Raw genomic sequence first — 19,384 nt, forward strand, 5'->3', positions numbered from 1 at the left:
TTCACGAATGACGGAATCGGACACATATCCATCTCTTCCTTTTTTACACCTTTGCCTTTTTTTTTTTTTGCTACCCCACGTGTTCCTAATGTGTCATTTCTTTTATAGATGAACTATAATAATGGACAGTAGTTAAACTAATTCGAGTAGTTTGGCGGGAAACATTGTATTTTACAAATTAATATTGTAATAAAATTAATTTAAACAATTTTACATCACAAATAACAAATGTTATAGGATTTGTTATAACTATAACTAAATTAAGAAGTTGTAGATAGGTTAGAAGTATAATAAAAGGGTTGAGAAGATAAAATGATGAAGAGAGGGTAAGAGATCTGACAACGGCTGGTGCAACGGATGTTTGAAGCTGCTGAAATTGAGAAGAAGAAGAAGAAGAAGAAAGAGAATGAGAATGAAACGTTGGGTTAGTGGTTCTTTTACCGGTATTTAACTTTTAGCTTTTCTTCGTTCGAACCAAGCACACAGAATTACAGAGAATAAGAAAAAAAAGAAGAAGAAGGAAGGAAGCACCTAAGCGGATGTGATGTTTAGGACATGGCCGGTACAAAAAAATTCCCTCCCGTATAAATATAGACAAACGATGGTGGTTGTTATCGTAATGGTTGTGTGGTTATGATATGGTTGTTGGGTAGTGTGTTGTAATGGTGGTGGTTGCTACTGCTTACTGATTGAAATTCCTCTTTGACCCACATTCCATGATTGATTATTTACAAAAGGGACACACACACACACAGGATGTTCCTGTTTCCCTTTGATTTCCTTCATCTTTATTTGCATGAGATTTATGTGAAATATGGAATACCAAAAGAAGAAAGAGAATCGTGTAAAACATTAAAATAGGGTTTGTTGTTTTTGTTTTTCAATGAAACCAAGGAAAAACATGCGTGCTTATTTGAATGAGTTGAATTTCACAGTGGACCTATTTTTCTTCTTCTTCTCATTCTTCTCAAATTACACATCAAACGGATCTTCTCTTTTCTTTGACCTGAAACTACAACCTGCTGCTACCTAAACCTTAGCCCCCTCCCCCGTCTTTCTAAGAAAAGCATAGAAAATACGGAATTTCTTGTCAAAACTTTGAAAATACAAACGTAAATGTAAGGTGAAAGATGATAGTCCCTAAAATGAAACAGAATATACATCTAAGAATGTAATATTAATAGGTGTGTGTAATTCAACACGTGTTTTTAACTTTTTGATACAATGAAGTTGTGACTATTAAAAAAAAAAAACCATAATAAAATGATATACTTTGATTTGAACGTACTTGACACGTGGTTAGCGATTCTGTGGGGCTCCTGCTGAGATTAGAAAGACCTCCCCACAGTTGCTTTCGACCACCATGTGTATTCGAAAGTCAGTTAAAATCTCTTGAAGATTTTCGAATTGTATCCTCCATGGGTTTCTTCGTTGTCATCGTCGTTGTATTTCTATTACCAAAACCGAAGTGAGAAGAAAAAAAAATAGAAAGAGACCAACGCACGGATTGCACCTCCCTCATCGATGTGTATACATGTTACAACGTGTAGATAAAAAAATAAAATACCTAAGTAATGAATTTCAACATAGATGTATTCTTTCTAGTCAACGAATGGGCCTATCTTCGTCTTCGTGGGAGACGTTCACCAAAGAATATCCTATTTAATACTCAAAAAAGAACTTCTTCTTTTTATAAAAAAACAAAAAACCAATTAGAGTGAACCCAAAAAGTTCACTTTTAACCAAACTCTGCATAACGTTGATTATTTTATCATTGTAAGATTTACATTGCAAATATTGGATTTGCAAGAAAGTAATGTTGGGTTGCACCAATAGATAAAGTTATGTTTGTTTCGTTAATGTTAGAATTGTTGTCTTTTGAGGTTTGGTAGTTGACACTTTTAGGTTGCTATAGAAACAAATCCCGTGTAATTGTGTTTACAACTGTTAGTTTAGAAACAATTGAGTTTTATTTCATACTAGAAAACTGAAATTACTTTCTTGCCAACTCAATATTAATCAATAAAATAATAATACAACTAAACAGGTACTTTTGATTCACCCTAATGATAAGAAGAAACGTTTTAATAATAAAAATTAAAAAAGAATATAGTGTGTGGGCGTGGAGGTTATTAAAAAATATATGTTTTGAAGTTGAGTTCGCGTAAATGAATCGTGGAAACGACTCGGCACTAATGGGTTAATACGAGAGAGCGTGGTAAACGTAATTGAAAGAGAGTAAAGTAGTAGTTGTAGTAGTAAAAGAAGGTATACTACCATCTCTCTTTCTCTTCTTGGGGTATCACCTGCTCCTATTGTTTGACCGACCAAAGTGAACCGGCGTCCGGTGTTCTTGCAACCGAGTTTAGCCGGGCGCGTGCTCTCGTCGCGCCGGTTCCTAGAGAAATCTGACACTCTTACTTTTACGACACTTTGCATGCTACGCTTTAATACACTTTGAAAATGCAAATGTACAAATTTTTGTCCCTTGTTTGATTGCACATGTCTCTGTATAGTTTTAAACATCATTCTTTCTATATATATATTTATAATTAGGTTTGATATAAAAAGAATAAAAAAATGTCTTGTGTTGTTTAAAATTCAAATGACTTGAACATCATAGTTTTCATATCTAATACATCATAAAGCCATTTAGGTTGAAACTTTGTATCCAATCGATTAATCATATTACGTGCTTCGATGATGTAAGTTACCTGCGTTCAAATGATTTTACTTATAATTATTTTCTAATTAATTGAACGAAATGATTTTACAAATTACATTGACGGGATAATGTGATGGATAATCAAGTTTTACAGCAATACGAAATTTTAAGAAAACTGTAACTTGTGGTTCGGGATACGATTTTGTAGGTACACTCCAAATGACTTCATATCTGTAATAATTTGTATTGTTCAAAACAGAAAGACTGACAAATTCTATACTGAACATCCAATCCTTTAATTCCTAGAACGCGTAATTGCACATTTGTCCGATATGTTGTTTATTTTTATTTTTTTCTTTCATTTTATCAATCAAATTTACCGGTAAATTATTCCAAGCTTTCATTTCATTTTGAATACTGATTAAAATATTTTGTCTATTAATATTACCACAAGTTGGCCATTCAACGCCATAATAACTCAATGATTTAGTAACAGTTGAATTTCTTCTTACCGTAGTATCAGAAATATCGTCCTAAAAAGGTATCGAATTGTTGAAATAATTAATTTATAATAAAAAAAGAAGAAAAATGTTTTAAAAAAACCATGTCACTTATTATTCTCATGACTCTTTTAATCACTTTCTCAATAAATCGGCAAGCAAAATTCTTAACCACAAAATATGATTCAAGATCGTAATCGTTAATCAATGATCGAAAATTATACGTCGCCATTTTGTTTTTGTAAATCATAGATATCGATATATATATTTTTCGAGCATTAGTACGTTTATTTTTGGTTCTTTTTTTTTTTTTCATAAATAATCTTTTAACTTTACACGATATTAAAAAGCAAGAAGTATTGTAAAAAAAAAATGGAGGAAAAAAACTATACACGAAATAAGATACAAAAAAAAAAGAAATCTAGTACCTTTGCTCTCTCTCGTTATAATCTTCTTTTGTTTTTCTTTCTTCTGTTTCTTCTTGATATATTTTCTCTCTTCTTCTCTTTCTTTCTTTTTCTACGAATTTTAGGTTATGCGATACATTCATAAAGATTATTAAAATTTGTAAGAGCTCTTATATACGTTTAGGCAAGTTTTCAATAATACTAAGATGCTTATAAATTAACAGTCGGTTTTTGAATGATTAGAATGATCCTGTTGTACACGAGCTGACTTTGCTGACCCCTCGAGACCGGTCACAGATGTGAGAACTTGAAATAAACTACTCATGAGTTTATTAAAGATTTCAATCATTTCATCGTCTGTTCGGGTGACTACGAAAATATCTGAAAAGATAAAAAAAACCAGTTAGATATTTTGAAAAAAGATGGAAATAGGTTATGTTTCTAAAAAATGAACATATACCAGATCTATCTTGTCCCAAGTGTTTGCAATACATGTTAACAGCTGTTGTTACATCATCGTCATCGTGGAAAGGATCACCAGGCCATTGAGCTCTGTGCAATCTAACAGCTTCCAAAGCTGGACACCATCTTGCATTTCTAAGAAGTTCAGCAACCCTTGCGATATCTTCAACGGCTCCAACAGCTGGTAAAGGACTAGGACTGGGTGTTGGAGTCGGTGTACCACGTTCACTTTCAGTACTTTCTTCCAAAGCTCTGCTCAATGCTGCCTTCATGTTAGATATTTCTGTAGATATATCTTGCAAAGGTATCTGTACGTTTCTCGCGGCATTTATTAATATTCCCAACATTTTGTTCGAGGCCTTTATCAATAATAATAATTGTAGATGCAATTTGTAAAATGATCGGCCAAGATCTAAAAACATTTCCTCGAAACCAAGTTCCATCGTAGTGCTACCACCCAGTGCTTGCAGTTTCGTCGTTGCTTTTACTGTTTCCAAACACTGTAAAAAAAAAAAAAAAACATTTATAAAGTTATTGTTGTAAATTTAATCGATATTAAAAATAAATGAATTATTTACCTCTGTAGCGTGATATTTTCTGTCAGGAAACGTTTCAAGATGTTGCTGTATTTCCAACATTTCAAAACGCAAAGATTCGTGCAATCTTTGATGAGAAAAAATGGAAACGGAAAACCAAACTAACGGTGGTTCGGCTTTAGCACTAAGTAGTTCCGCGTGACTAGATAAATGATATCCTAATTGTTTAGAAGCAGGACTGCCATTTGATAATAAAGCGCATGCTTCCCGTGTCAGGCCAACTGATTTGCTGCTTACATCCTGGTAATAAACAAATCAAATATGTACTATGTACATGGTGTGTTTAAACAAAATTCAAGATTTAATTTATATAATTACCCTTATAATTCTACTTAATAATTGAAAGAAATCTAATGTGGTGTAAGGTGCTTGAGTGACAAGAGCTTGAATTTGTTGACGCCAAATTTCTTCAGCGTCATCTCTGACGACCTGTCTGAACGGCATCAATGCAGATAAATTTGGTGACGCGTTGCAAGGTGTAACGTCACCGAGATCTCCTGCACTGGAACCACTGTAAACGAATGAACATATTTGTAAATAAAATTCGTCAAAACTTTTATTTAGAAACTTACGAAGTATCAGACCTTGTGGATGAATCGTGACGTGTACGGCTTGGTATTGAAAGAGAAGAAGGTGGAAACATTCCTGGAATACTGTTAGCTTCTTGTCCAGCTCCTGATCCACTTGGTACTTCATCCAATGGTGATTCAGAGCCGGCTTCATCGTCAGATGATTCTTCCGTGACTCCTCGCTATAATCGGAATAGTATTATTATGTTTTTATTAGGAGTGATAATAAAACAAATAAATAGTAGAAATATTTACTCTGGTAGTATGTTTGCTAGACGTTTGGGTTTTTTCACTCAAACTTTCCTCGAACTGTCGTAGACTAGGTTCCCTTTCCTCTCCTTCGCTGAGAGGACGTCGTCTAACACCCCAGTTAAAGTTATCCGTACTTTCACCCTGTACACATATCAAATATTTATAATGAAAATAATAAAACGTATTCGTCAGGTTTTAATTGATAAACCCATCTCAAATATCAGTTACCTCAACACTTTCGCTCTCGTATTCGAGGAAGTCAAAATCTTTGAAGACTCCAAATTGTTCATCGTCACGTCGAGAACCACCACTTAAATCATTATTAGCACCAGAAACTTCCTCGGTAGATGATGCCATCGATGATTGTCTCTCCATTAAATCAGAACTTTGACTGAATATCACCTACATTCAAATATTGCATTTCAATCGATTATAATCAAAATAAATTCTATCTAATTAATATTTTCTTTTGATATTTATATTTTAATATAACAAAACTATTCCGTTGTTAAAGTGCAACTTTGTTTCAAGTGTCAAATATTAAATTAACCCTTTCACTTCGGCAGTCCAGTCTACCGAAACGAACGAGTATTCGCGCAGATGTCGGATATATCCGGCGCTCGAAGTGAAAGGGTCAAATCGATGTTCGTGTCCTATACACCGATTCCAATTTAGTTGTATGCAAGTGTACGTGTGTTCTACTACATTTACATTAAAGCGTGTGTAACGTTTCAATCACTTATTGTAATATTTTATTTTTGTTTTACTTTTGTTCGTGACGTTAGAATAATATTTATCGTTGTTAAGGTGCAAAATTGTATTATTTATGAAATAAAACCTTTTTTACCTTGCTATACAATGTCATTGAACTAATGTGTTCATCCTAAAAAAGGATATATAATGGAAATCAATTTTGACGAGAGGAATGAATGGTTATTTAATAACAATCGAGCTGGTATAGGAAAAAAGGGAAAATCACAAATTTTCAAATGATAAATAATATGATTAATACTAACCGATGGACTTTTAGGTAATCCTACTCTTTGTCCGCACGTTGTTAACAAGTTCACTAAACATTCTCTAACACGACCCTGTAAATAATATACAATTTCATTTTATACGTATCTGATAATTATAAAAAATATATTTATAAGAAATACCTGTGACATCCAAGGTCTTTTCCATCCAGAAACCGCAGTACTTTCTGCTGGTGAAAGAGACATCGAACATTGTGGTGAACTCAAAGATTTTTCTTCGTTACCCTGTCTGATTAACCATCTTCTTCCAATCACAGGTGTTTGTGAAAGATCAAACGTGAAATCCATCGTACGGCCTATATAATAAAATTGTACGAACAATTATTTATACACACGCATTGACAACATGTATAAATTGCGTTAGATATAAAAATAAAATTGTAAACGTTCGAGGTTAACTGTACAAAATAAAAATGAAAAGAAAGTAAAAAAAAAAAAAAGAACAAATTGTAGAAAAATTATGTTAATTTTATTTGATTGCAAGCTACACGTTATGATTATTATTTTTATCGCAACCTGAACGTTGATAAATAAGTAATCCGATCAGTGATAGCAAATGCCGCGTTGCAAAAGAAAACAAAAATTAAATTTATATTTATTATATATTTACTGCATGCAAAAATGTATATAATAATTAATTAATGACATACCAGGTAATTCTTTTTTAGTAAATATTTCCGTATCCGTGAAACTTGGATGTGGAGATGCCAAAGAAGATTCCCACGATGAGACATGCATTGATGTTGGTGGGGCAACTAAAGTTGAAGATCTTGTTACTACAAGTTTTAAAATTTTTAATGCTTCCTTCCAATGAGGTCCCTGTTTAAAATAAATACAATCAAATAAAGTTAAGTTGTTTAAATTTATGGTTTTTATTTAATTAATAAATAACTTACTTCTACGTATTTTGAAATAACTTGTAAAAGTTCAGTATTGATAGGTTGAGCAGCTTGCGATGCAAGATCAACATAATGTAATATACAGTGTATGATACTGAGTACAGGTAAAGCAACACTTCCAGGACCCTTTTCTAATACTTCGACCAAAAATGCTAACATGTCAAAACTCAAATGAGCATAAGTATCATAAAGATATTTAACGACACATTTAGTCCATTGAAAGCTTTCTTTACTGAATGTACGACGACTGTATAAAGTCATGACGGTACCCAAATTTTCAAGTTTCTTCCCTTTCTCTGCACTAACCTATAAACAATATCAATTTGTATGGCAATAAACAAATATATAAAAATAATGATTAAATTATTTACTTGTGCTATATTTTCTGCACTTCTAATGCACAATTCATTTGCATCTTCATAATGTAGCAACATGTATGGAAGTAAAGAAACCACGTTCATTGGAAAAGCTAAACTTTGAGTGGGATCGACAACTGGTAAATCCAATAATGGTGTAAACTGTGAAAGCAATGTTACAACTGGCTCGTACGTATTTGGACTTGTGCATCCTTTTAACAGAAGAGCATGGACACCAGGAAAAGAATTCCATCTTAATTGTTGTTGTAACTTTTCAACTTTGTCTCGTGCATCTGGACGATCCAATGGTAACCTATGAAGTACTCGACTTAGCAATCTCAAAGCTAAAAGAAATTCATGTTCATAGTCCGATTCCAAAAGTGAAACGGATAACCAGAATAACTGTGCTAAAATAGTCATTTTATCATCTTGGGTAGCAGAATCGCCGAGTAATTTCAAAGATTGTGCCGATCTTGATCTCGAAAGGTTAGAATTCGGATATTTGTTGCAACCTCCTCTATTATCTAATTCTAAAGAAAACAAAATTAAAAGATAAATTTACAGATAATGTATAAAATAAAATATCAATTTAATGACAAAAAGAAGAACCTTTCAATTCACTTGCAGCTGTATTACCACCACTGGATTTCTTCATACAATAACTGACAGAATAACTGGTACTTCGAGTATGTCCAACTTGATTTAAATGGGAAAGAATTTGTGGTCCCGTGGGACAACCATTTATTCCAGGACTACGTTTACCACCAATGACAATACCAGATACGGGATCTTTGTTATTTAAGTTTGGTGTTGATTTAAATATTTCTTTCATAAAATCTAATGGTCTAAAATCGGATTCTAAAGAATCAACAGCAGCTTCCAAAGTTAAAAGTAATTCGGTCACGTAACCCTGTATCAGAAATTTGTATTTGGGACCAATAGCTAAATAAAAACAAACGAATGATTGTAGACAATTTAAATACCTGCATGTCCTCGCCTTGTTCAGCAACCGTTTCAACCAATCTGGACAAAATATCGGAAAGCATACGTGATGTAATAGGAACGCGTAACGCACGAAACACTTGCAGAGAACGTCCAGCATAATGTCTTGACGAACAGGACAATCCCAATTGCAATGCAATTTGAGCCCATCTTTGACTGACTAATGCATGGGGTAAAGAATCACGGAAGACTCTTAAAACGTGTCGTAACAATATGGTAAGTTGTTCGGCACTACGCACCCACCATACTTTAGCAGTCATATCTTCATAATTCCATAATGGTTGATTTATTCTATGATCAATCCATGTTATTAAAAAATACTTCATCGATTAAATCATTGATACTTTCGTACATACCTAGATGCAAGAAAGTTAATCAAGGATTTGATAACATCTTGAATAGGCATGTTGGGACCAGGTTGAGGTCCAACCCAATTATTACTGTCCTCTGGTGTAACTATGACAGGTGGTATAGTTGTATTTGTACCTGTTGTTGCTGGCCAACTATTGCATACCGTTGAATCTGACACAAAGATAAATGTAAAAATCAATGAACATGAAATCGAAATAGAATCTGTGTTGCATTTAATTGAAAATGTCGTACCATACGAATGGGGACTGCTATAATCTTTGCAATTGTCTACGAGTTGCTGAAATACATGACTCATTGATATTGGAGTACTGGACACAGATACAGGGACGGGTGAGTGAGTGGGTGTACCATTCGCCGATGATAGTAAAGACGGTGGAGGAGGTGGTGGTGGAGGAGGAGGTGGTGCAATAAAACACGAAGATGTCTCCGTAAATGAAGGAGGCAATGGTGGTGGCGGTGGGGGAGGTGGTGGAGGAGGTGTACAGGACGGAGGTGGTGAAGAAGAATGTGGAGGTGTGGTGGGTGGTGGCGCTGGTGGAGGCCCATACAAATAACTGTCAAATTCTGGGTCAACTTCGGTGAAATTATGTTCCAAAACTGGCAATGCTGGCGTAGGAAGACCTAAACCTAATTGTTTGGTCTTCGAGGCAAGTAAGATTCTTGCTACCCCAAGATGATCTCTATGATCACCAAGAACGACTAGTAAATTCAATAGAAGACAGCGACAGTGATCTCTTACAAGTGGCCTCGAATGATCCAAACCCAAAAAGACAATATGCAACATCAAAGGAACATGAATTGTCCAATCAACTTGTACTCCATCTACAACAACATCGGTGAGCAGCATAACTGCTATGTTGCATCTGTAATTACGAAGAAATCCTATGATCCACAACTTAAATAAATTGGAAGGATAGATGAATTATAAAACCCAATGATATATTATTAATTAATATACCTATGAAAGCCACTTATTGGTTGCGAACTGTCAGGAAGGTATTCGGTTAAGGGTGCAAAATATCCGCCGTATTCTGGCATTGGCAATGGGTGAGGTTGTGGTATGTCAAATTTTTCACCAATGCATTGAGGTTTACCACTCAAACCCACTGGTCCAGTTCGTGCGATATAACACGATTCGTCTGTAGTTAGCTAGGGTCATGTATATACAATGAAATATTGTAAATATATATATACAGTAGGATATAAAAAAAAGAAATGAAAAATATACTTCGACTTCCGTCGTAGGAGTCGACAAATCGTCCGGAAGAACTGGCGGCCCGCTTGCTGTCCTAGTTTTTTCTGCCCTCGGGGTTTGAAATCCAGCGAGAGCACGTAACGCAGTATCGGACTTGGAACTAATCGTAAAGATCACGTAGTAAAAAAAAATAAAAAAAAAAAGAAAAAGAAGAAGAAAAGAAAAATATACAAAGAACCATACGTGCAATAATATCCTCAGATACAAAAAAAAGCAAATCTCATACCCAGTTTTAACGGGATCCTCGCCAGAATGTCGTTTAGTATGAATGGTACCTTTTTCAACTCCCAAATCTCGCGGAGGATTAGCAGGATCCGCGGTAGGTGCATCACTGTGAGACGATGCTTTACGCATGCTGGTTAACCGATAAAATGGTGGTGTTTCTGTACGCTCGATCAAACAATTAAGTGTCTCGACAGTTTGCAATTCGGTCATCATTTCATCTACGAGACGATCGGGTCGTGCTCGGGCCAAGTAGAGTACCACTCGTTTAGCCTAAATCATTTCAGCATATATTTATTTATAAATAAATAAATAAATATATCCTTTTGTTTCAATGATGAATTACTTACATAAGATAGTAACTCTTGAGGAGCCATACCCGATACAATTATAAGATAACGTATGATTACTTTAAGATTGTTAGGCCAACAACCACAAAGTGTTGCCCAAAGTTCTTCGATGTCTTTAGGATGTTCATCGGAAAACTAATTTAAAAAAGGTTTATTTAACTTATTATTATTTTTACTTGATCTATTTTAGTTCAAGAAATCACTTGAAAATTACCTTAGCTGTAATATAAAACAAATTGTTCAGCACCATTTCTGTTGCCTCTGCGCTACCCCATCCTTCTCTACGTGCACCACCCCGTGTTATTTCACTCGCGTAATACTATAAAATAAAATTTAAATTAAACTGATTTTGAAGTTGCATCTAAGACGATATAAATTTTAAAAATTTGGGTGTTTAAAAAAAAAAATATGACACATGGAGGCGCCGGGCATCGATCCCGGTACCTCTCGCATGCTAAGCGAGCGCTCTACCATCTGAGCTACGCCCCCAGGTTGATACAGTTCACCTAAATAATCAACATGATCGTCGAACGTGATCTACTTTTAGTGAAAGGTGTTACGAATAATAAAAAAAACAACAAAAAAATAAATATTTTAAGAAAAAATATACACTTGGAGGCGCCGGGCATCGATCCCGGTACCTCTCGCATGCTAAGCGAGCGCTCTACCATCTGAGCTACGCCCCCAGTTGAATAATCCTGCAACACTAATCCAACTTAAGGACATAAAATATAAATCATTTGTTTATAAAAATTATTTGGAAAAAAAAAATAATACACAAATCACATGAGGTTGGGCTATAGGAGTTGCAGTCCCTGTGATTTTGATTCTATAAAAAAAAAAATTAATTGGATGAATAAATTTGTATTAAATATTACTAAAAACAAACAAAGAAATGAAAAGGTTTATACATTTCATATCGTAACACGGGTCACGCCTCTAACGTAAATTCGTCGAATTTGTTTTAACACATTGGTTAAAACATATTCCAGAAATTACATGTACACAAAAAGATCAATCATGTATATAACTTGTTTGTTGTGGAATGCAATCAATGTTACGATATCAATGCATGTATTATTAAACGTTTGACATTTCAACATAAAGCTTTAAATTCTAAAAAGTTTCACGCAAAACGTTTAACAGAATTGATACGAATGATATACGTAATACATTGATATCTAAAAATATATTGATCGGAAAAATAATACAAAAAAAAAAAAAAAAAGAGAATAGAAAAATATTTTCCATCAATTTTACAAAAGTATCATTCAATATCTAGTAAATTGATAAAACCCTTTTAAAACACTCAACGTAGTAGGAGTGTGGCATCAATTTTTATCCCACGAGTTTTCATACATTTGAAAATTACAAAATATAAACAATAGTATAAATAAAACAAATATTTTTAAATTAATTGATTTACTTATTTTAAATTTCCTTACTTTTTAGTTATAGTAAATTATGAATAAAATATTTAGAAATTGGTTGGAGTAAGTGGTGTAAAAAAGAAAATTTAAAAAATATTGAAATATTAATTGGGAGTGCAAAAAAAGGGTTGATAAATTATTGCAAAAATAAAAATAATTATTTTTGGAGGCGCCGGGCATCGATCCCGGTACCTCTCGCATGCTAAGCGAGCGCTCTACCATCTGAGCTACGCCCCCGGTTGATAATAATTGTTTAAAAGATTGTTTTCTGTTTGAGAACCAAATTTTAAATTTGTAAAAATAAAGAAGAAACTTTAATATAATACAAACACATACATATAAATAATAATATCTCAACTTTACTTTCAGGAGTAATTTAAATGTATAAAAGTATAAGTGGTAAAATATTTTATGAAACAATTATACAAGTATTATAAAATAAATATTTCATTTGTTTATGAATAAAGATGACCACTTGGAGTGATATAAAAATTCAACAAGAGATTATATATTGTAAAAATGAACAAATATATTCAAATGGGTGGAAACTGACGTATATAAAATTTATTTTCTCAAGAGGGTTGTTGTTGTACGAGGAGACAAAATATTATTTCACAATTTGTCAACTGGGGGCGTAGCTCAGATGGTAGAGCGCTCGCTTAGCATGCGAGAGGTACCGGGATCGATGCCCGGCGCCTCCAAGAAAATATTTTTTCTTAAAATATTTATTTTTTTGTTGTTTTTTTTATTATTCGTAACACCTTTCACCAAAAGTAGATCACGTTCGACGATCATGTCGACTATTTAGGTGAACTGTATCAACCTGGGGGCGTAGCTCAGATGGTAGAGCGCTCGCTTAGCATGCGAGAGGTACCGGGATCGATGCCCGGCGCCTCCAATTATTTTTTTTTTTAATAATTATTTAAAAAAATCTTTCTTTTAATTACCAAACTATATTGATAATTACAGTTTACCTAATTACGATGTAACATCATAAATTATTAAATTATTATACTTTGATCATTTATTTATTTGTATTTTGAACTATCTCTAATAAAAATAATAATTTAATAAATAAATAGAAAAGAAAAAATATTTGTTAATAATAATATCTATATAGTTATAATTTCATTGTTTTAATTGCACAAAGAAAAATCAATAAAGATTAAATACAGAATTGTCATTTTTAGTTTACGTTTAATATTATTTTAATCTCTCAAAGGAATTATTTTTATCATTTGTTCACAAAAGAATTTAATAAGAGATTAAACATTTTTTTACGGATTAAAAACATTTCTATAAAAAGTTAAACTGGAAGCTTTAAAATCGTACAATACGTTTGAACATAATTTTTATTGTTTCGTTTTCTGATGTTTCATCGATTAAACAAATAAATTTTATTTATCAATGCTTTAAGGAAAATAAGTTGAATAGTTTTGATCCTATACTTTTCAAGAAAACAAATTGTTTCAATGTTAAATTCACAACTTTTCAACCCACCCAGTATAAATATTTAAAATACTGACACACATATTCGTCCTGTTTTCTTTGAAAAAAAAAAAAAATGTAAAAATTTGTCTATTTTGTTTTCTAGTGTAGTTTTTTGCAAATATCACAGAAAAAATGTTATAATATTTATTGTTCTTATTTATCTTGCATTTATATCGGTTGTTTTAAATGAACAAAACATACACGAATGTATGTTATATATAAAAAAAAATATAATAATTATATCCTTTAATTTAACACACATCGAAAGATGATCAATACATTTATCTAGTTTCCGATGCAGTATTAAATTAATACCACTTAAGATGGTTTAATAATCCCATCCTCTCAATTCCCCCCATTTCGATAAATGAAACTGATCCTAGAATATTCAGTAAAAGTGCGTAAATTCCAGTTACGATTGCTATATTTCAATTTGGCAAGTTGCTGAAAGAGACGTTTCTGTCGTCAATGAGTAAATGGCTTTTTTAAGAACTGCAATTTAATATCTCATACAATTTCGTAAATCCGTATGTCGTCAGTATTGAAAATAGTATCTAAAAATTCTTCAAACATCTCATCAATTAAATTCGATTACGATCGAAATGAAATATTTTTATTTTTAATAAAAATTGTCTGAGAATATTGACAAAATATTTATTTACCTGATAATAACTTAGTGGATTTGATGGTGGTGGTACGTTGGGATCAACCAATTCCATATTATGCAACCAAGGTAATAAATATTGAAGCAACAGTTGTCTAACTTCACGGCGGGCTGTTTGAAATCTGTGTGTAATTTCTGAAAGAAAGAAAAAAAAATTAGAAAAAATATTAAATAACAATTTGATAATTACAAATAACATTTATACAATTTCATTTATTCAACTATCTTTAATTATTTCGGAGGTTTTCTAATAAATTCGTTGACATAAAACCAAAAATCAAAATGAATGAATAAAATTTGTTATTTGAAGATGAATTTTACTGTATAAAAACCGACGTTTCATTGAATATTGAAAATTCAATTTATCAATCATTAAAATCGTATCAATTCTATCATCGTTAAACATTTAATTAATTAATCTTTCAAATCGTTAAGAGTTTACGAAATTTTCATCGTATTTCATTGTTTATAATACATCATCACATCTCGTACGTGATTTTATTTTCTTTAGGGTTTTCAGTTTACAGCTATAATATTGATACAATCATATAGCCGGGAGGTAAATTTAATTACTTCATTTCAACGTTCAAAGATAACACAATCTCGTATCGTTATCAAGGATGTTACATTAATATATCGATTAATAATAATATACCACGTTTTTGAATATTTATTTAATCATTTATTTTATATTTTGTCTTATTATTTTATATTCTTGAAAAAAAGAATTCAAAAATGTACTAAGTTTTTATATATATGTTATATATAGTTTAGTATTGGGATCTCTGTCAGGGGCATGGCGTAGCAATTCGATCTATCTACTCTAATTTTGAATTTAGCCACAAGATAGCGTATTACTGTGTTAGAGATTCCACGTGGCGTAGCAATTCGACCTATCTACTCTAATTTTGAATTTAGCCACCAGATAGTGTATTACAGTGTTAGAGATCCTACGTGGCGTAGCAATTCGACCTATCTACTCTAATTTTGAATTTAGCCACCAGATAGCGTATTCAAGTGCTAGAGATCCCACGTGGCGTAGAAATTCGACCTATCTACTCTAATTTTGAATTTAGCCACCAGATAGCGTATTACAGTGTTAGAGATCCCACGTGGCGTAGCAATTCGACCTATCTACTCTAATTTTGAATTTAGTTACCAGATAGCGTATTACAGTGTTAGAAATCCCACGTGGCGTAGCAATTCGACCTATCTACTCTAATTTTGAATTTAATCACCAGATAGCGTATTACAGTGTTAGAGATCCCACGTGGCGTAGCAATTCGATCTATCTACTCTAATTTTGAATTTAGCCACCAGAAAGCGCATTTAAGTGCTAGAGATCCCAATAGTTATATAATATATTAGAGAGGCTGAAAAGTAATGGAGGTTACTACGTAGGTCAAATTATTTCTAATATTTGAAATTAAAAAATCGACTGTGATGATTTTTATCGTTACGATATTAAAAAATTAGCATACCAAATAGAAAAAGGTTGTTAATAACATGATTAATTAATTTAGTTAATTAATTTTATTATTGATTAATAATAAAAATTTGTTTGACAAATTTATTTTTTTGAATTTTGAGGTTAAAAAGCGACATTATTTTCTGGTCCACCTAATATATTATATTATTAATTTAATTAATTTAAGTAATAATAATAATAATAATAATAATAATAATAATAATAATAATAATAATAATATAATTAACTTAACCTCTAATTTAATATAATATAATATTAATATAATATTATTGTATATTAAGAATAAAATAAAATGTATAATCGTAAAACATATTATTTTATAAATAATAAAAATTAATATTATCTTAGATATTTACCGAAAAAAAAAAAAACTGTACAAATATCGGAATTCCTAGAATTGAATAAAATGAATGGCGGACTCGTACAATAACCTCCCCCTGCGGTGAAACAAATAATCTAATTTCTTTTTGTTACGAAAAAAAAAAAAAAGGGAGTAAAGGAGAAAACTTTGATCAAAAAGGAAGAAACTTTATCGATTATTAATTAAAGATAAAAAGATGATAACTTTCATCATAAATTCTAACGTAAGATCGAATTATACGAATGAATATAAATAATGTGTTTTAACAACAAAAATACAATTCTCTTACGTCAAATGCAAACTTGGCACATGCAAACTTGCACATTGCATTGTAATGTATCTCTTATTATTATTTTCTTCCATTCGATTCTTATCTAATTTGATTACGGGAAAAAAAAGAAGAAGAAGAAAAATCTTCTTACGTCAAATCATGTTATTATTAGCGTTTTTTTTTTTCTATATTTCAGATAGATGATTTCATAATTGTGTCAATAAATAAGAGACGCCTACTGAAACGGGAATAGAAGTTGAACGTCTTTTGCAAGATGACTCGCTATTTTTATATATATATATATATAGAACATCAATTATGCAAATTAATTGAAAAATAAATTAGTTTGTTGAATAATCAATTGGAATTAATTAAATTTTTAATTATCTCATAAAAAATCATCTACAAAATTAGACAATTCTTATAAATCTGAATAATTTATAAATAAACAGATACACGCTTTTAATAATAATACAAAAAATAATGCAATATTAAAAATTAGAATGTCCTTGAATAATTAACAAATTACAAATTTCATCCACAATATGAACATTTTTACAATATTTATTCAATCTTATAATTTACTTTATAATCATTTTTCATCTTCACCATTTATTCACCTTAATAATCAAATTTTATTCATTCCAATGCAACACACATTTCATTTTGAGTTTTCTATTATTTTTTTTAAATAATATTATATTCAATCGTATGATCATTTGCATTGATATTTTTCTATTTATCATTTGTATCAAATACAAATTGAAATAACATAACCTGTAAAACTTTGTTAAATATAAAATTATACATGACTCACATTCAATATTCAGATAAATCCTATGTTCTGAATAATCAACGTTTTACTGAATAAACATAATATACCTAAACATAATAATAATAATATTATAATAATATATATTTTTGTATTTTACACAATGTTGCATAATTTAATATGATTAATATACAATTTAATCAATTATATATCACATTTTGATATTTGTTTGAATATATGTGTTACAGTTCTTTATCAACACGTATCAAATGCAAATGTTTCATTTGTATCAAATACAAATGAAATAACATAAACTGTAAAACTTTGTTAAATATAAAATTATACATGAATCACATTCAATATTCAGATAAATCCTATGTTCTGAATAATCAACGTTTTACTGAATAAACATAATATACCTAAACATAATAATAATAATAATATTATAATAATATATATTTTTGTATTTTACACAATGTTGCATAATTTAATATGATTAATATACAATTTAATCAATTATATATCACATTTTGATATTTGTTTGAATATATATGTGTTATATTTCTTTATCAACACGTATTCCTCTTATCAAAGTCAAAGTTATTATGCAAACATGCAATCCTCAATCTCATTGAAATGAATAAAATTGGTGTCTGTAATATCTTACAATTAGCTAGCATACAAATTACGTATCAGTCGTTTCTCAAGAATCATACGAATTACTTTTTTGTTCTGTCAAATTATTAAATATGGAAAATAAGAAGAAACGTTTTCAACAAATTCATAATGTTATTGATACAACAAACAAGTTTTGTATCGTTTATAATAGGAATTGTATTGCAAGTGTTCAGACAGTTAGCAGATGGTTTAAAAAATTGAAAAATGATCATATTACTTTGGGAAATAAAGACCACGGTTTATCAACATCGGATGATATTAAACTCATCAAGGCTATGGTTGACTAAAATACGTGATATTATTACAGTGATTGCGAGTTAACGAATGGTTTCTAAAATTTTCTGAATAATAAAATGAAACAATTAAAATTGTACTGTATATATAAAATATTATGAAAGTATAAATTTTGCAACAGGTGATTATAAACGTTACGTTATTAATCAAACTTCCCCCATCCCAAACTTTTGTCATTTGTTTTTTGAGTGAACGAGTCAAAAAAAAAGAAAAACCCTTAATGGCTAACATAACCTAGTTTTTTTTAAATATCTATTTGGTGAGATCAAAACTTTAACATGGGTGAAACTGTTAATTAAACGAATTATTGTTGCTAACTGGACAAATTGATGGAATTAATTAACAGAAAAAAAAACAGGCAAGAATTAACGAATATAATACGTTTTGTTTGTTTTACAGTAAAAAAAAAAAAAAAATAGAAAAAAAATAAAATTAAAAGAAAAAATTGATTGTAATTTTATCTATAAACATTGTGGCAAATAATATGAAATAAAACATTTGCTTGCGTCAAGGTTGCAAGTAAACAAGGAAGTTTTCTTTCCTTGTGTTTTTCAGAAATGTTCGGATAAATAAAATCAATAATTTATTAGATTAATTAATCAACTTCATTAATAATTTCCAAAGACAATGCTATTAATTGTTCTTTCCTGATAAAAAAAAATATTCGGTTTACTCAATGTAGTTTATTCTTAGAACAAGTTAAATGTGTACTTTATCAACCTTCACCCTTTAACTAAGCAACTGACACTGTGGATTTATATAGTCATGATATGAAGTTTAAACAGATAAAATGTCTCTTGACATTCGGTGGAATTACTAGAACGAATGATATTTTAGCGTAATTACGTATTCTTGGTAGATACTATTTTATAAAATGCGATTAATACGACCTAGAAAACGTTCTTTTGTAATAAACATTCTTGGTAAAATGTATCATTAAAATTTCCCAAATGATTAGCGTTGGTACCGTAGAAATCAGTCAAAATAACA

General features: G+C 30.9%; 2 protein-coding genes and 5 non-coding genes across 18 annotated transcripts in view; 2 read left to right on the forward strand and 5 right to left on the reverse strand.

The window, feature by feature from the left end:
- Positions 1–2,594: 2,594 nt before the first annotated feature.
- Positions 2,595–3,397, reverse strand: LOC107069306 (A-kinase anchor protein 14). The gene is made up of 4 exons (XM_089174358.1): positions 3,305–3,397; positions 3,046–3,198; positions 2,782–2,967; positions 2,595–2,714 (listed from the first exon to the last, which is right to left on the reverse strand). Exons 1-4 carry the CDS (start codon positions 3,395–3,397, stop codon positions 2,595–2,597), a joined length of 552 nt encoding a protein of 183 aa, XP_089030484.1.
- fry (microtubule binding protein furry) overlaps positions 2,886–19,384 on the reverse strand; it is a 31,658-nt gene continuing 15,159 nt past the window's right edge. For 4 of the 12 annotated variants that reach the window (XM_089174434.1, XM_089174433.1, XM_089174439.1 and 1 more), the window contains 22 exons: positions 14,528–14,664; positions 11,159–11,263; positions 10,945–11,079; positions 10,346–10,867; positions 10,076–10,266; positions 9,349–9,980; positions 9,102–9,267; positions 8,727–9,036; positions 8,353–8,653; positions 7,759–8,273; positions 7,385–7,693; positions 7,139–7,307; positions 6,612–6,784; positions 6,468–6,542; positions 6,299–6,334; positions 5,680–5,853; positions 5,455–5,592; positions 5,203–5,381; positions 4,949–5,141; positions 4,613–4,870; positions 4,033–4,534; positions 3,255–3,953 (listed from right to left, as the gene is read on the reverse strand). In XM_089174434.1, coding sequence (XP_089030560.1) covers positions 3,790–3,953; positions 4,033–4,534; positions 4,613–4,870; positions 4,949–5,141; positions 5,203–5,381; positions 5,455–5,592; positions 5,680–5,853; positions 6,299–6,334; positions 6,468–6,542; positions 6,612–6,784; positions 7,139–7,307; positions 7,385–7,693; positions 7,759–8,273; positions 8,353–8,653; positions 8,727–9,036; positions 9,102–9,267; positions 9,349–9,980; positions 10,076–10,266; positions 10,346–10,867; positions 10,945–11,079; positions 11,159–11,263; positions 14,528–14,664 — 5,384 coding nt within the window. In that variant the 3' untranslated portion in view covers positions 3,255–3,789. The other 8 variants (XM_089174442.1, XM_015326535.2, XM_089174443.1 and 5 more) reach the window with 6 other exon arrangements.
- Positions 11,361–11,433, reverse strand: TRNAA-AGC (transfer RNA alanine (anticodon AGC)). Its single transcript has one exon. It is a non-coding gene; the product is annotated as a tRNA-Ala (tRNA).
- TRNAA-AGC (transfer RNA alanine (anticodon AGC)) lies at positions 11,558–11,630 on the reverse strand. Its single transcript has one exon. It is a non-coding gene; the product is annotated as a tRNA-Ala (tRNA).
- On the reverse strand, positions 12,539–12,611 carry TRNAA-AGC (transfer RNA alanine (anticodon AGC)). The gene has a single exon. It is a non-coding gene; the product is annotated as a tRNA-Ala (tRNA).
- Positions 13,003–13,075, forward strand: TRNAA-AGC (transfer RNA alanine (anticodon AGC)). Its single transcript has one exon. It is a non-coding gene; the product is annotated as a tRNA-Ala (tRNA).
- TRNAA-AGC (transfer RNA alanine (anticodon AGC)) lies at positions 13,200–13,272 on the forward strand. The gene has a single exon. It is a non-coding gene; the product is annotated as a tRNA-Ala (tRNA).

Source organism: Polistes dominula, unplaced genomic scaffold (assembly GCF_049000335.1).
Source record: "Polistes dominula isolate Pdom_NZ unplaced genomic scaffold, Pdom_raw_medaka contig_83, whole genome shotgun sequence".
Taxonomy (NCBI): domain Eukaryota; kingdom Metazoa; phylum Arthropoda; class Insecta; order Hymenoptera; family Vespidae; genus Polistes; species Polistes dominula.

Excerpts from the sequence above, each read along its gene's own strand:
- LOC107069306 (XM_089174358.1), bottom strand. The coding sequence starts at position 3,397 with ATGGCGACGTATAATTTTCGATCATTGATTAACGATTACGATCTTGAA. Across the intron at positions 3,199-3,304 it reads CTTGCCGATTTATTGAGAAA|GACGATATTTCTGATACTAC; the intron begins GTGATTAAAAGA and ends ATACCTTTTTAG. Across the intron at positions 2,968-3,045 it reads AAGCTTGGAATAATTTACCG|GAATTAAAGGATTGGATGTT; the intron begins GTAAATTTGATT and ends TACGCGTTCTAG.